Source organism: Aptenodytes patagonicus, chromosome 4, assembly GCF_965638725.1.
Source record: "Aptenodytes patagonicus chromosome 4, bAptPat1.pri.cur, whole genome shotgun sequence".
Classification (NCBI taxonomy): domain Eukaryota; kingdom Metazoa; phylum Chordata; class Aves; order Sphenisciformes; family Spheniscidae; genus Aptenodytes; species Aptenodytes patagonicus.
The window spans coordinates 68,857,221-68,873,172 of NC_134952.1; the positions used below are offsets into that span (position 1 = coordinate 68,857,221).

The 15,952-nt window shown below is 40.6% G+C and overlaps 1 protein-coding gene across 4 annotated transcripts in view; it reads left to right on the forward strand.

The window, feature by feature from the left end:
* Positions 1-15,952, forward strand: part of NR3C2 (nuclear receptor subfamily 3 group C member 2) — a 214,558-nt gene that overhangs the window by 172,485 nt on the left and 26,121 nt on the right. For all 4 annotated transcript variants that reach the window (XM_076337088.1, XM_076337089.1, XM_076337087.1 and 1 more), the window contains 2 exons: positions 3,190-3,528; positions 3,947-4,091. In XM_076337088.1, coding sequence (XP_076193203.1) covers positions 3,190-3,528; positions 3,947-4,091 — 484 coding nt within the window. The remainder of the gene's footprint in view (positions 1-3,189; positions 3,529-3,946; positions 4,092-15,952) is intronic.

Consider the following 15,952-nt stretch of genomic DNA (forward strand, 5'->3'; position numbering starts at 1 on the left):
ATACAATTTTTTTTTTGCCTCTGCAAACATGAAAGATATGTAAAGTTCTTTATTTTTAGTCTTGTTTTGATAACAGAAAAAAAAATAGTGCCTGATAAAACTTAATGAATAATAACAGCAAACACTAATCTCTATCCGCTCCTTCAGGCTTATTTTTAAACTCTCTTTTCAGTGGCCAAAAGCTCTGTTAACTCATCTTCAGGTATTCTCCTGAACTTGGCCATCCTTGCTTTGCTTTTGGGATTTATTTTGTTGAAAAATGTGTAAGTTCAGCTTTGCCTTTCTAAGATAAATGCACACTATATTTAATTCTCACAGTGATTTCACCAGGACGTCGTCATGTAGGTGTGGCTGCACCAAACGGGGAACAACAGCGTTTTCACTTACATTTCAGAATTAAATTTATCAGAGTTGTCTGCTTTGCCTGTAACTCCCTCCGTTGTATTTTGCAGAGTGAGGAAGAAGCTTGTTTAACAAAATGTCTGATCAGCTGCTGCTTTGTAAAATGGCTTTTTGGGTACTAGGATCGGAAATTGCATCTTGAAGATTGGATGTCTGCATCCATGTAACTTGATGCACCGGAGGATGGAAAATCCTTCAGTTGTGCTTCATTGTTTGAATGAGCTTTTTTAAGAGTTTTGTAATAGAAAAGTAAGAAATAGGACTGGAAGGGAATTTATAAAAGTCTTCTCATCTGTCCTGTCTCTTGAGACAGAATCAGCTGCAGTGAAACCTTTCCTGATAGATACTTGTCTCACCTCTTCCTTATAACATCAGATGGCAGCGATTCCTTTGTTTCCCTATGTAATCTGTGCTAATGCTTTGGGTAATTAGGAAGTTTTTGTTAAGTATACGTGGATAGTTGAACAACAGAATTTTAAAATAAATTTTATTAGTACCAGCATATTTTTGTTTGCATATCTAATCCTTTTATTAAAAAATTCAACCCACCTCACTTGGTCTGGATGTTTGCAGGCATAGAGAAATTAAGAAATTATTGAAAGCAGACATACATTCTGTAGGTGAATTAATGAAATGGTGTCCAGCTCTCTGAAGGAATAGTGATGAAAATTACACAGAGATCTCTGAAGTTCTCTGCAGATCTCCTGAGCGATGTTGATGCTGAAATCGGCCAGGAAGATCCTTCTTTCATTGTGTTGTGGAAACAGCACCAAACTGATGTTCAGATCTTGCACTTACTGCGCGGTGCAATACGTGCTGCAGTAGTAATGAATTGTATTCAGGTTTTGAAGATGATAGTCAAGGAGTGGCTGTTTGACTGGACACCTTCAAGATCTTGTGTATGAGTGGTAACATCACTCTTTTCTGTATCAATGTCCCATGTTTACCCTAAGAAATAAGCTTTTCTTTTGGATCTTGGGATGAGCCAGCTCCTCAGAGTTCAAGGTACTGTCCCAGCAAGGAAGTGTTGAAAACAACAGGCTATTGTTGCACTTGGGCGTGCGTTGTCCTGGACCCTGGGCGTCTGTATCCTGCCTCGCAGGCGCTATGAGCTCAGTCACAGCCACTGGCTCTGGGCAGGCAGCCCCAATTTCAAGGAAACAGTAAAACACTAATGGCTGCTGTCGCCAGCAATGGTCTCAGGGCAACACAGCTCCGCTGTTGAGGAGGGTTTTCTTAAAACGTGGGTTTTAAGGAGTTCGTAGAAGAGTAATGAGGTAGTTCTGTGGATCTTTGTGGGGAGTTTTCTGCACCGTAATAAGAGGAGTAGGAAGAAGCACACAGAGCAAGCCTTGAAAACTTCCCAGGAAGCAGTGGCATGGCATGCTGAGCTGGAGTGGAAGTGAATGTTTCGATAATGGAGAAGAGAGGAGGGGTGAGATGGAGGTTGGCCAGAGAGGATCCTGAAACTGCAGAAAAGGCGCTATATTTAAGGAAAGATAGGGAAGGGAATTGATGACAGGAAAAAACTCGAGGAGACAGACTTGGGACAGGGCATCGACTAAGAAGAGTGTTTGCAGTAGTATTCTAAGTAGGAGTGAGATAGACTTGTATTTACTGATGCCAGTAAAAGGGATGTTGCAATAATCAAGATACAGGAAGATGAAAGTCCAGACAAGGGTTTTAGCTGTGTACAGCTAGATAAGAAAGACTATATTTGAGAGAAGTTACTCTGAAAGAACTGCCAACATTTAAGTTTGGTTCATTATTTATTGATTTTAAAGATTATTTTAGTTACATTTTCCTATCACGAACAAGGGGGTGATGGGCTTTTGGTTTGTTTTTTTGTGTGTGTTTTTTTTAACTTAATTGTCTTGCTTTTTATTTCCCATTCTTTCCTCACGCTACAAGATCATTTTGCTGGGGCGGGAGCAGGGCTTTCTGCCTGCTTATGTATCTGTGCTTCACATGGCAAAGTTGGGAAGGCAACCCACAGAGAATGGCTGGCATCTCTGCAAAGAGTGGAAGCACAGTAGCGTTGCTGTCTTCTAAGAACACTTAGTAAAGAAAAGAAGGGAGGGTAGCATTAAAGGAAAAAAAAAAAGAAAAAAGGGAAGGCAAATCATCAGAGAAATGTTGATAGCAGTGAGAAAAGTGTTACACGAGGCTCAGTGTTTTTTCTTTAACTGGGTAAATATTTTTAGCGTTATTTCAGAACTACTCAAGAGAAGGGGACGAAGCTCTTATGGAAGTATCAAAGCGGCAAAAGCAAAGGGATTTGACTAGCTTAGGCTGTTCAAAATGGATTGACTGCATTTCAAGTTGAGGCGCAGCCAGGGTGGGCACTAGGACTCAAAAGCTTAGGAGGGCTCCGGGTTTGCTAATTTTAGGCATTGCCAGGGAGATTTCTTTTGATGACCAAATGCAATGGAGAAACTTGTGGGTGATAAGTGATTCATTTAAGCTACAAAACAAATAAACTTCTGAAATGTTCAATTGGCACTGGTCACAGTAACTAGGATGTTTTATGCATGTCTGTATGGAGACAGATACTGGACATTCTGTCACTTACAAAAACATCCAGTAAAGCAATGAAAATGAGCTTACGTGCATCTTTTGGTCCTTTTTCCAGTGTAACGATGCTGCAGGCAGTGAGGTATTTCTTAAGGTCCTGCATCTGTTTCACTTGAGAACTTTGAGATGATACTTCTGCTTCCATTTTCTATAAAGCCAGGGTTACACCAGCTTTCTGTACTGACTTGGTTCTTGTGCTGCTCATCTTCACAGCCCGGAAGTCCAAAAAGTTGGGGAAATTGAAAGGGATGCACGAGGAGCAGCCACAGCAGCGGCAGCAGCCACCACCCCAGAGCCCCGAGGAAGGGACGACGTACATCGCGCCTGTGACTGAGCCCTCTGTAAACACAGCACTTGTCCCCCACATGTCTGCTATCTCACCAGCACTTACTCCCTCTCCTGTTAAGATCCTTGAAAGCATTGAACCGGAGATCGTGTACGCAGGATACGACAGTTCGAAGCCAGACACAGCGGAGTACCTGCTTTCCACCTTAAACCGCCTGGCTGGCAAGCAGATGATTCAGGTGGTGAAGTGGGCAAAGATACTTCCAGGTAGGACCACCAGGCATTTGGTGAAATTTCTCTTCACTGTTTCTTTTAGCTTAATGAACTATTTGCTTGACAAATTGCAGCTTTAATCTGTGGGCTGTGTTGAAAACCCTCACGGGGGGTGTGAGATGAACATCTGAGAGAAGATTGTTGGGTTTTTTATTTATGTAATGTTTGTTTCATATGTCTGTGATTGGTATTTAAAAAGCTTTCATTTTGAATAATAGCCTCTTAAGAAGAAAACATGTTTTGTCACTGGAATGAAAAATTACGGTTTTGTTTTTTCAGAAGTATACTTTGTGGGAGTGTTCCTCTTGTTCGTTAATGCTAGAAAAATAATGAGCAATGTATTCAGTGCTGGTTTGGCCAACCCTTGTAGAGCGCAATGTAGTTCATAGGTATTTTCTGGTTTGATCTCTAGGATTTAGAAACTTGCCTCTCGAGGACCAAATTACTTTAATTCAGTATTCTTGGATGTGTCTGTCATCGTTTGCCTTGAGTTGGAGATCGTACAAACATACAAACAGCCAGTTCCTCTATTTCGCTCCAGACCTGATCTTCGATGAGTAAGTATTCCTTAATGGTCTTTTTCAGTGCAGGCTGGAAGGACTGCTCTGTCTTTATTTGGTTTTCAGGCATACCTGCAGTCTAAGAAAATTTCAGCTAATTCCGGCTTAAAAAGTAGCTTAACTTTTTTTTCTTTAGTGACTCAGTTTTCAATTGGCGAAGCTTTGATACTGCCATCCGCTTCTCCTTATGTATGTGGATGTGTTCTCAAACTAGGACCATCCTGCTGGCTTGAAATATGACTGATTCATGACCAAGACTTATAGAATAAAACATTTTTTTGTTATCTACTGGAGCTTGGAAAAATATCTAACTTCTAGGAAATGTGAATGTTTAAATTGCCAGTTTTTTTCAGAGCAGTCATGTAATGGTGCTTTTGTTAACAATATACAGCTGTTCAATGTGTTTTCTTGACAATCTTAATTACCCTTCTTTGCAACCATGAAAGAAGCCAAAATGTTTTTTCAGTAATGAAACATAACTTCTTTTATGATGCATTCAGACAAAAAGAAGGATCAACCAAGGAGCCATTCCTTCTGAGTATGTGTGTTCCTTCATATTTTAAGTTTGTGTTTTAGTGCTTTGCTTTTGATGAGTATAATTTAATTTCTGCTCCATTTGCCTAGTGTTTATTCCAAGACAGCAAAGTCAAAATTTAAGCGAATACACAGGCAGTCAAACTGGGATCACATCATATGCTTATCCCAGAAGGTTTTTTTTTTTCCTAGAGGTAAAAATGAGACATAATAGGATATGAGTGCTCTTGAAGGAAAAAAAAAAAAAAAAACACAAGAGGAAAAGAATGAACAAAAAATAACTTACCGCTCAATCTCCTGAAGCGTTCTGAAATGTTTTTCTTGAAGAAGATGCTTTGTCGCTGTCCATCTTAATAGTCTTTCTTTGATTTAGGTATTCCTAAATAATTAATGCATATGAGATTAGTCCCAAAGCAGGGAGCAATATCAAAGGAGGATCGTGTGGTTTGGGTTTTTTTCTTTTAAGAGGAGGAACTGGTGATTCACTGCATGTGGTTGAAAATGTAGTGTCAGCCATTTTCCTTGTTGAAAGCACCTCCACTGTGACTTGGACATTAGCGAATCATCACGGAAAAAGTATCTCTAGCTAAAGCTAAGTGAAAATGTGAACTTTGAAGAGTTTAGTTCTCCTGGGGAAATGTAGACTAAAAGTTCAAACACAGAAGCAGCTTTCCCTCATCTGAAGAAAGTCAGTCGGGGGGTCAAAATTTATTGGACAGGGAAATCAATCTCGCTTGCAAATAAAAGTGTATGTGCATTGCTAGCATTCTTGATACTGCAGCTAGAAGCAGCTTCCAGAAGTCGAGATCAATTGTGAGTTTTATGCTTCAAGCCTTGAAGGTAGGTGCCTGCAGAATTATACTGAGGTTGAGGTTGGGATCCAGTCAGGAAAAGGAGTGCAATGTCATAGAGTGCAAAATAAAAACACCCCAAACCAGATATGTATGTAAGATAGTGGTCAGGTCTTCTACATATTTAACAATGTACTCATTGCAGAGCTACCAAAGGTAGCAGAAGGCAGGTGTTTCTGAAGAGAAGAAAAATAAATTACCAGGAGCTGTGTTGAGCTGTGAGATGTGGGACAGGGGCTTTTGAAGTAGCTAATCAGGGCAAGAAATTTCCTTGGAGGTAAAAGGGTAGGAGTTCAGTGCTTACTCCAGAATGGTAATGGACACATCTCTGGAACGAGAGGTTTTTTCTCACTTCACTCATATTTCATACTCAGTGGGAATCGTGGGAGACATTTGTTCCACCAAGTTTCTCACACTGTAGCTCAGAGGGTGGTAGTTGTGAGACTGCATTTGGAGTATGAGTTTTGGGCTCCCTGGCACAGGAAAGTTGTTGAGAAACTGCAGAGAGCCCCATGGAGTTTGGCCAAGGTGGTTGGGGGCTGGTTGGGACAGCAAGGGAGGTGGGCTTGTGCAGCCAGGAGAAGACTGTGCTGGGTGCAGTGGGGATTTAATTGCAGCCTTCAGCTTCCTCATGAGTTGTTGTAGAAAAGATGGAGTCAGACTCTTCATGGAGGTGCCCAGTGGAAGGATGAGAGGCTGCGATCGCAAGTCTAGGACAACAAACTGCCTCCTGGGCAGCAGGAGAAGAAAGTTCATAATGAGATGGTGAAACAGCAGATCAGGTGCCCAGAGAGACCCTGGAGTCTCTGTCTTTGAAGATGTCCAAGCCTTGACTCGGCAAAGCCCTGAGCAACCTGCTCCAACTTTGACATTAGCCCTGCTGCGAGCAGGGGGTTGGACTTGAGACCTCCAAAGGTCCCTCCCAAGCTAAATTATTTTGTGATTCCAAGTTCAAGAGATGCAGTGCTTTTCCCAATTTTGACATAAGGTCAGAGGTGAGTTACTGGAATTGTACAAGTCAGCCAATACAGTTCAGTGTAGAAAGCATTCAGATAAGCACAAAACATAATATATATTCCTGTTTGTGAAAATACACTGCTTTGAAGCTTTGCTGAAGGCTGGTCTTACCTTTACTTTTTGAGTACCATGAACTTGGAAATGCGGTGTGTAGTTACAAACATGGGCCTTCATTTCTGTGCCACGAGGTTTATCAGACCTCCCTAAGGTTCAGTTGGTGCAACTTTTTGAGTGTTTTACTGCCCTTGGCATTTTAGGACATGTATTAGTTGATGCAGAATGAAAGGGTGATCCTTTAAAATGACTTTTCCTTCTGCTGGCTTGAGAGAGCTATGTTCCTGTTATCACCTGGCCAAGATTTTCTTGGTATTTCTTCACACTGTGCCTGGAGAGGTCATTTCCCACCTCTATGCAAGAAGTAATTAGGAGGGTCCCCGGCCAGTAGCATGCACTCAGTGCCACAGAGGGTTCAGCATTTTCTTCAATGAACAGTTAAAAAAAAGTGAAAGTAGAGGTTGGCATTAGCAGAATTATGTTGCTTTGTTTTACGTTAAATGAATTTTCCGTTTACTCTTAACTGCTGTGAATAAAAGAAAGTCTTAATGTTTCTGGAAGGCCATGATATATGATCTTGTTTTCTTTCTTATTCTGAAGGCCTGTAAACAAGGTGAATAACAAATGAGGATCTCTGTTGTTAATAGCTGTTAAATGTACCTTTGATTGTATAAATACAGTGCAAAATGCCTCCCTACTAATACGTGGTTTGATTTCCTGTTAGGCTTATGGAAGGCTGGAAATATTTGTCCACCTTCATTTAGTCATGTTACATATCTAATTTAAGTGTACTGTTTGTCCTTATGGATCACGGGTATATTCCATTGCTTTATTTGGGCTTAAGTAAACGCGAAGGTGTGAACTGAGGGATAAGAAAATGGCCACTCAACCTGTTACAGAAATGCCTAAAAACAGTGTGAAAACAGGCATAAAATAGACCAGTGTATTTTATGATGTCGTGTGTGTAAGTTACAGTACGTGGTTTTCTTAATCCATTTTGTTCATAGCATAGTAGTTGTAATCAAAACTAATATATATATAGCACTTTAGTTTTAATCCACAGTAAATCTTTAAAAGACCATCATATATGTGACACCATATAATTCCTATTGCAGGTAAACACTCTTAAAGGATGACTTTGCATATGTAATAACACTCAAAAGATGCTGCAACAATGTTCTTAAGGCTGCAAGCTCAAATCTGAGAAGTTGCAAAATTCCAAAATTAAGGTGGTCTGTGAAATCGTAGTTTGAGCCCTTTGGGTACGTGCTTTGAAGACTGTATGCATTACCAAACCTTTAAGTTACGTTATCCCGTAATACTTTTCCCGTGTGACTCCTTCCTTTTTGTATTGATCAGGTTGGATGAGTTGTAGGGATGATACAGGATTATGTAGTGAGAGACTGTTGGATTCTTTGCTTCATTTGTTGCAGGCGAGGAAGCCTTACCTTGAATGGATCTAGGGATTTGGGAGAACAGAGATACATTAATGGGGAAGATTTTCCTAAGACATGGCAAAAGACTACCCTGATTCAAGACCTAAGCTCTAAGACGTTGTAGGTTCCTACTGCAAAGTAACAGAAATCCCACAGAAAAAAAATGGCTGTTGTTTATTTAACTCGAGGGAGGGAGAAAATGTCTCTTACGGCTTAACCAAAGACTTTAGCTGAAATTTTCTAATCTAACTCAACCTGAGGCAGGCATATGCATGGACAGTTTAAGTCCAGAGCACTAAATTGGTAAAATTATACACAACAGAAAGCAGGAAACTGCGTGGTGCTGCTTGGAACGGGTGCAAGAACAAAGCAAGGGATGTAGCAAAATACAATGTTTTTTAGCGCTAGCTTATTTTCAGAGATTCTGTCTGAAGCTATGCAAAATGAATTGTTTGCTACAGGGGACAGCCTAAAACATGATTTTTAAGATGTGGTCCTGGAAAGTAGGAATTTAGTTTCAAATTCCCTTGGTCTCTCCCTTACTGAATGATTTAATCATTGAGCTAATAGCTAAAACAACTCTTTCTCTGGCTGTGTCCTTTTGAAGGAAAAGTCCCCAACATTTTTGAAAAGAGGCAGCATGACAGTTTAGGTCCTAGAAGAAATCTGATGATCCGAATCTTTCAATAGTAGGAGTTTATGTGTTTGCAGTGCAGAAGTCAGATGCCTAAATCCCAGAGGAAGGCAAGGGACACTCCTTCTTGCTCACGTTTCTGTGATGGGCTTGGGCAGTTGCTGTCCCTCCGGCTAGTGGTGACAACTTCCCAGGTATCTGCTTCCACCCATACATTAAGTCAGGGCATTGGCTGGCAACTTTTCAGAGGCTCAGGAAGGGATAAAAAGCATTTACGAGTGCAGCACTGCCAACAGAAACCCGGCAGGAGCCAAGATGTGGCGCGACGGGGATCCTCGCTCCCCCAACGTGGGAAACCAGCAGGAGCAGTGGGAGACGGGCTGCGTTCAGGGCCACATATCCCCTTCCCAGCTGGAGGCCAGAAACTGCATCCCACATGGCAAGCTGCTCTGCTTATCCATCCCTTCCCCTAAGGAAGAGGGATGGTGGCTTTTCATCTCTCCATAGGGCAAAAACCCAGCTGATGGCATTGCTGACGAATATTAAAAATCAAGCCGTGTGTCCTCTTTGGCACGCGTTGGTTTCTGCTGGCGTAAAGAAACCAGAGGGCCAGCCTGACACTGGTGTTTCCCCACAGGTCTCAATTTTTCTTTTGATTTTAGGTTTTACACGGTCTCTTTGTAGACTTCTAAATCCTTGGGGACTTTTGAAGAAGAGACTCAAATTCCAAAATCGTTTACTATTTTTAGGGAATTTACCCAAATTATCTTATTTACCATTCCAGCCTTATTCTAGCTGTAAAATAGCAATGATGTGGGATACTGAAAGAGTTCGGTAATGCTGAGACACTGTGTTGAGACACTTTAGTACGTTTAAAGTACAGCATCAATATTTCAACAGTATTTTGCAAACATACCGAATGACTATGTACTGTGTGTTTTCTTGCTCCTTTGATTTTTCTTCATTTGTCATCTGCAACATAAAGAGTAAGTCATAGGTGCATAAGTGTGCAGGTTCTGAATTTCATGACCATTGTACTTTCTTCTAACTGTCATCAGATTTTTACAGATTTTTCCCTAGGTCAAGGACTTGAGAGTTTGCCTGATAAAAACAGCACTAGCCATTGCACAAGGTACCCAAAATTATTGAAGTGAACTTGAAAAACCGAGTCTAAAAACTGGGGCCAGTTTTCACAAGCATTTGGATCAGCGATGTCTTTTTTCCATCTCTGAAATTATTGTATTGCATCATATACAGCTCAGTCCTTACAGTGAAAAGGTTTCAGTAGGCTGCAGTTTATTGAATATTACGGACAAAACATTAAGAGCAGAATATACCAATTGATGTATTAGTTGGTGCTTTTGACTGTTAAGGCAAAGCTTCAGGCTATGGATTTTGAACTAGGAAGTGGCTGTCCTTTCATTATTGCCATTTCGGGCAATTGTGACACTACTGGCCACTTTTCTAGTTTGTAGTGCAGTACGGATGGCTTTTTCATTATAAAATTCAATCATCTACTCCAGATATTTTTTAATAACCCAATAATACTATGTAATGTAGTTTAACAAACTAACAAAGGTTACTACAAATTAATATAAAACCTTCCTTTAAAGTGCAAGGTTTAACTTTCAGTAAAATAAAAATGTAGTATTGCAAGGATCTTTCATGCTATGCCTTTGGTAATTGCCCCAAGTGTGAAGTTTTAAAATTTAAAAGCAGGCGGAGGTTGATATTAGCAACAGAGGAAAAATAGAGACTACATTTTTCAAATGAGAAAGTCGATGTAGAGCAAATGAGATAGGCAGAAAAACAGCTTCAGTACATGGGGATTTCTGTGAAGTTTCTGTGCTAATGTTGTCATGGGATGTGAATGGGCAGAGGATTTTGTAACATTGAGGAAAGTCGTAAAATTAAATTAAGAATTATGATGTAGCTTGGCTGAATAGCTAAGATTTTATTTAAAATCTGCATTTATTAATTATGGGTATTTTATTAGTAAATAATGTTATTAGACAATGTTCATTGTCTTTTCATTATGTTCCTAATATCCTCTCGTAATATACTTGTGGAAGCTGGGACCATTAGGATTTGGTGTTGCATAAGGCAGCACAAAGATGCAGCTGCCTCTCTGTGCCCTTTCAGTGCTGAAGCCTGTAAGTCTTTCTGGTATTCTGATCTCTACAGTAACAGCAGGAAGATAAACGTAATAAAATAAGCTGAATATTTAAGAACAGCAGATTTTTTTTTTTTTTTAACCTTATATACCTTGGGGAGGGGTATATGATTAATTTGATCATCTGTGAGTGGTGATAAAGCCAACAAGTAACTTCTTTTATTGTTTAAAAGATTACTTTTTCCCCATTTATGTATTGTAGGATGATGGCTGTTAACCCTTTTGGTTTCTTTTGCAATCTGTTAATCCTGTAGTGTCTAAATTTAGGTACAGTTTTATAATCTCTTTCATCTGGCAGTCTCCAAATCCCTCATTTTTAATTAGTATTGCTGCAATGATTGTTGATAAGAGTTGTCAATTCTTTGCTAATAAATTGAGTGTGTGATCACTGATCTTGTTAAAAGGTCAGCAAGCACTCCTTGATATTCCTCCCTGCATGATTTTTGCTTGCATATATTATTTTGAGGAGGAGTACTGCATTCATACAATGTAAACTGTCAGTGCAGTGAGAAATGGATATCTCTGTCAGTAAATTTTTTATATACATTTTTATTATTTTTTCATAAAGTGCAGCTCAGTTCCCATCCAGAGAAGTATATGAAAGGATTTTGTTACATACCCACCCCAAAACAGTGCAGACACAGAAGGAAATTTTGAAGAACTACTGTCATATCTGTACATAATAGATGTAATATGCTTCAGCTAGATCTTCCAAGTCTTATTTTGCTTTCTCTTTGTAAACAGGTCAATGGTTGGGCAAAGCAATAGATTCAACTTCTTTGCATAAATTTCTAAAGGCTCTGCCTTTTAATGCCTTTATCTCTAAACACTTCTTAAATTTCTAGGGTGTTTTAGTTAAAACTGTGAAACTGTAAAGGAAAACAGGAGGTAAAGTAGTTTTAAGGAGATCTGTAAGAATGTGAAAACTGTCAGAAGAAAGGTCCGTCTAGCACAGTTTCTCATCCTTTAAACTGGACAGCTGTAAAGAAAGCGTAAGATCAGGACAAGGGTAAAATGATACTTCTTCATTCACCCGTTCCAGCAGTCAGTGATTTAGGTACTTTCTGAACAGGAGATTGCATTCAGACAATTGTGCTTAATAACCCTTCTGTATCTTTCTTGTGTGAATTTGCCTAATACCTTTTTGAATACATTTATAATCTTGACATTTAAAATGTTCTGTGGCAGTCGCTTCTGCAATTTAATTATGCATATTTGTTTGTTGGAGATGTTTCTAAAGCAGGTAGCTGATAATTTAATGGAGTGCCACTTCATTCTTGTGTTTGTAGTAATAGTGGATATATTCCTTTTCATCCTGTCTATGCCATTTATCACTTACAGATCTCCGTCAAGTCCCATCATTTCTTCTATGAGCTGGAGAATCAGCCAGTCAATTTAATCCCCCCTTGTATATCAGTTGTTTGCTACCCCTGGCTGTCCTCATCTCTTCCCTCAGTGCTTTTCCTAGCACTTTGTATTAATTTTGGGAAGAGACCAGACTGACACACTGTGTTCAGACCACAGTGGATTTATGCAGTAGCAAAATTACTATTTCTGTCTTGCTCTCGACTCTTCTTCTCTCACCCTTTGCTTATTTTTGACCATTAGTAAACACCAAGCATTTTCAAAAGACAGAAGCCCCAAAAACCTGTTCTAAGTTACACTTAGGTCTCTTTATTGTGTGATGTTTGTTAATTTAGAGCCAGTTATTTTGTATGTGTGGTGGAAGATGATTATACTGTCTGCATTGTCTTGCAATTAGTGATTTTCACCTTCCATTTTGTCAGCCAGCCACACAGTTTTGCAAGAATTTTCAGCAGTTTTACACAGGCAGCTCTTGATTTCATTGTCTGGAGTCATCAGCAAGCTCTGTCACTTCCATAGGTCTGACATTTTTCAGATGATGTATGAGTACAGTTTTCAGCCCAGGCCCCAGTGCAGAGCTCTGTGAGACTTCCCTAGTAACCTCCATTACTTGTGAGAGATGTCCATTTATTATTAGCCTTGGTCTCCTATTTTTAAGCTACTAATAATCCATGAAGAGCCCTCCTCCTTATCCCTAAGCTCTCTTTAAGAGCTTTCAGGAGATCATCTTAATAGCTTTAAAGTCCAACTTTGCCGTGATTGCATCCTCGCATACCTCCTGATGGAAAACGCAGTGTGCAGGAGGTCCTAGACCAGTAATTACCCATATTGGCACGCCGACAGACGGTATTGCAGCCCATACCCAAGCTGCACGCCCCAGTTTCCTTTGTGTGGAAACCAGGGCAGAGGAGAGGAGGAGGAGAGGGTTGGTGTTTGCTTAGGTCTCACCCCATATGGCCGTGGGATGCAGCTAGACCTGGCATGTGCAAAGCATTTCTGTCGTACAGACGTTGCCTGTATCAACCAGAACATCCTTGTGCTATTGTCAGAGCGCTCTTACAGATTCGTGAGACGTGACCTCTCTTTGCCAAAGCTGCACTGACTTTCTTCCCTTATAGCATACTTATTTATCTATTAATGCTCCTCTTTCAATCATTTTGCTAGATATAGAAATGAGACTTAGTAGCCTCTGGTCTCTTGAGTGCTCCCTCTCAACTCCCAGACCCATTTTAAGAAATCAGTCACGTTTGTTACCTTCCACGCCTTTTATAAGGGCAATTTAAGCAATAAGCTGCACAGCACAGTTAGTAGTTCAGCAATTCCATATTTAAGTTACTTTACAGCTCATGGATGGATGCCATCTGGTCTTGGTGATTTATTACTATTCATTTTACTGTATTTTTTTTTTTTCTAAACCCTCTTCTAGTCACACTTTAATCTGAAACTAGTTCTCACACTTGCTTACTGAAATGGGAGACTCTGGTGCAGAGCCTTCCTGGACTCCTTTACGGAGAGCACTGATGCAGAGATTTTATTTAACTTTTCTGCTATGGCCTGATCTTTCTCAAATGCTTCTTTTTCATCTTGATCATCTGTTGGCCCAGTGGATGTTCTGGCAGGTTTCCAGCTTGTGATGTGTTTGAAGGGGTTTGACTGTTAGTTTTTATGACTTTAGCATGAAGACTTGCTCGATGATTTTACATTTAACTTGGCATAATTATGCTCTCTTAGTCTTGACTCAGCATGACTTTGGGACATCCACAAGCGTTTTGGGAGGGTGTCTTTTCACTTCTCTCAAGGTCCCTGGCAGGAAGGGCTAGGATAGAGAAGAGGTTTGTTCCTTTCACGTGTCTGTCTGAACGTGGTGCTGCTTTAATCTTTCTGCACATCAATGAGCTGTTTGGTGGCATCTCCAAATGCCTTTCACATGCATAGTGCTTCCTTTCGCTACTTCCCCTATAGAGTTAAATATTAATCTTCCAGATTAAAAGAAAAATTAGGAAGTAGTTTCTCTAAACTGGTATGAGAGGAAGGCATGTCTCGGTTGACTTCCAGAAAATGCCAGGCTTTGCATGACAGCGTGAGCAAAGTCTTGATTTCTGAGGCATTGTTGGCACAAGAGGAGAATTGCTGCTGCATGTGGAATATAGCAGTAATTTTGCTGATGAACCACTGCCAAGTGACAATGAGCCCTGGCATAATGGATGTATAAAATGATACCTAATGGGCACCTTTGCTGGCTGGTGATACCTTTCTCTGATGAACTTAAAAAGAGTATTTATTGTCATGTGTACATTACCATCACTTATTATTGAATGTGGTATTGAAAAAGCATTTTGGTAAAGGCATAATTATGTATTTTCTCATTTAAACTGTGATTTGTCTCTTTTGGAATGCAAATACAAACCAAAAAGAGAGTATTTGGTATCAGCATTCTGCTAACTGCATAATTAACTGTTAATTCCAGCAGATACTTGGGGTTTTTTGCTATTAATGTGCTTGGGATTTTAGGGTTACATAACTGGGTGATTATTAAGTTGGATTTTAGCACAAGTTCTCTGTTACTGATTGGGAGCTGAAACTCTTCTTTGGCAATCATTATCCATGAGCTGTTGCCAGTTCCTTTGTTTATAGGCATATAACAGGAGGACATTTAGCTGAAACTTTAAAGCAGCTCTGAATTTCTTAGTATCAGTTACCTGGGATTGTATTCTCTAGGATCACCAGGAGGACTTTCTTGGGAGAAAACTAATTTTCAGGATTGACTCCTTCAAGTTCAGTGTAAAAATTGCCAAGTTTGTATGCCTGGGTGGCTAAAGCCCACAAAATACCAGCTACGTCTGTAGATCTGTTTTAATGTGAAATGACCTTCCTCGTCTGATTGTCAGTGTTCAGCATTGGTGGTCCTCAGTCTAATCCCTGTTTTGTCCTGGGTTCGGCAGCTTCTTTTGCCAAGGTCGTTGCTGTAGTGCCAGTGCTGCCAGCTACACACCCCTCAGTCTGCAGCATCCCAGTCACCTGGAGAGAAGCTTGTGGGGTTAAATGTCTTTCTTTGGTAACAGTGGGTTTACACGTTCTTGTGGCAGGGTTGGTGGGGGGAGATCATTACTGAGGTACTTCTCTTTCAGCAACTTTTAGAGCAGGAAAACTGTCTTTTTGCATACTGTGCTTCCTTGCAGGGAGCAGCTTTCTCCTGTTGCATATCAGATTCCTGCAGGAACACAGCAGTGGGAGGCATCTCCAGGACCCTCAAGCCAATTCCCTGCTGCTGCAGGAGGATCTCGCCATAAAACCTCTTTATTTTCAAAGTAGAAGGTAGTGCCAAGGCCTTGCTGCTGTGTCAGATTAAAAGGGCACAGGGTTTTTTTCTCCCCACCTTCTAGGTAGAGAGAAGAAATGCTGACTGTCAGTAGTGGCTAAAGTCAGGTAGGACAGGGCAGAGGGATTTAGGGGCAGCAGGAGGAGCTGAGGTGACATTTGGTGGCAGGTCTCGCAGCTTTGCTTTAAGGCATGACTACTGGCCCCTGCCTGCCTCTGTATGAAGGAGCGTGTACATGGGCCATAGCTGCATCAGGCAGTTCAGCGGTATCAGCCAAAATGGCCTGGGAATGCAGGAGTGTGCTGAAAACCCAGACTGTCACTGGGGGCTGAGGCAGTGGCACTTTGTGTTGTGTTTGGTTTGGTTTGGTTTTTTCCCTGGGCCTGGTACAAGGACAGTGTTTCCAGCAGCATGATAGAGCAGGCAGCCAGGGGCTGTGATGTTGTAACCTGGCTGAGATCTGCTATCGCTTCTG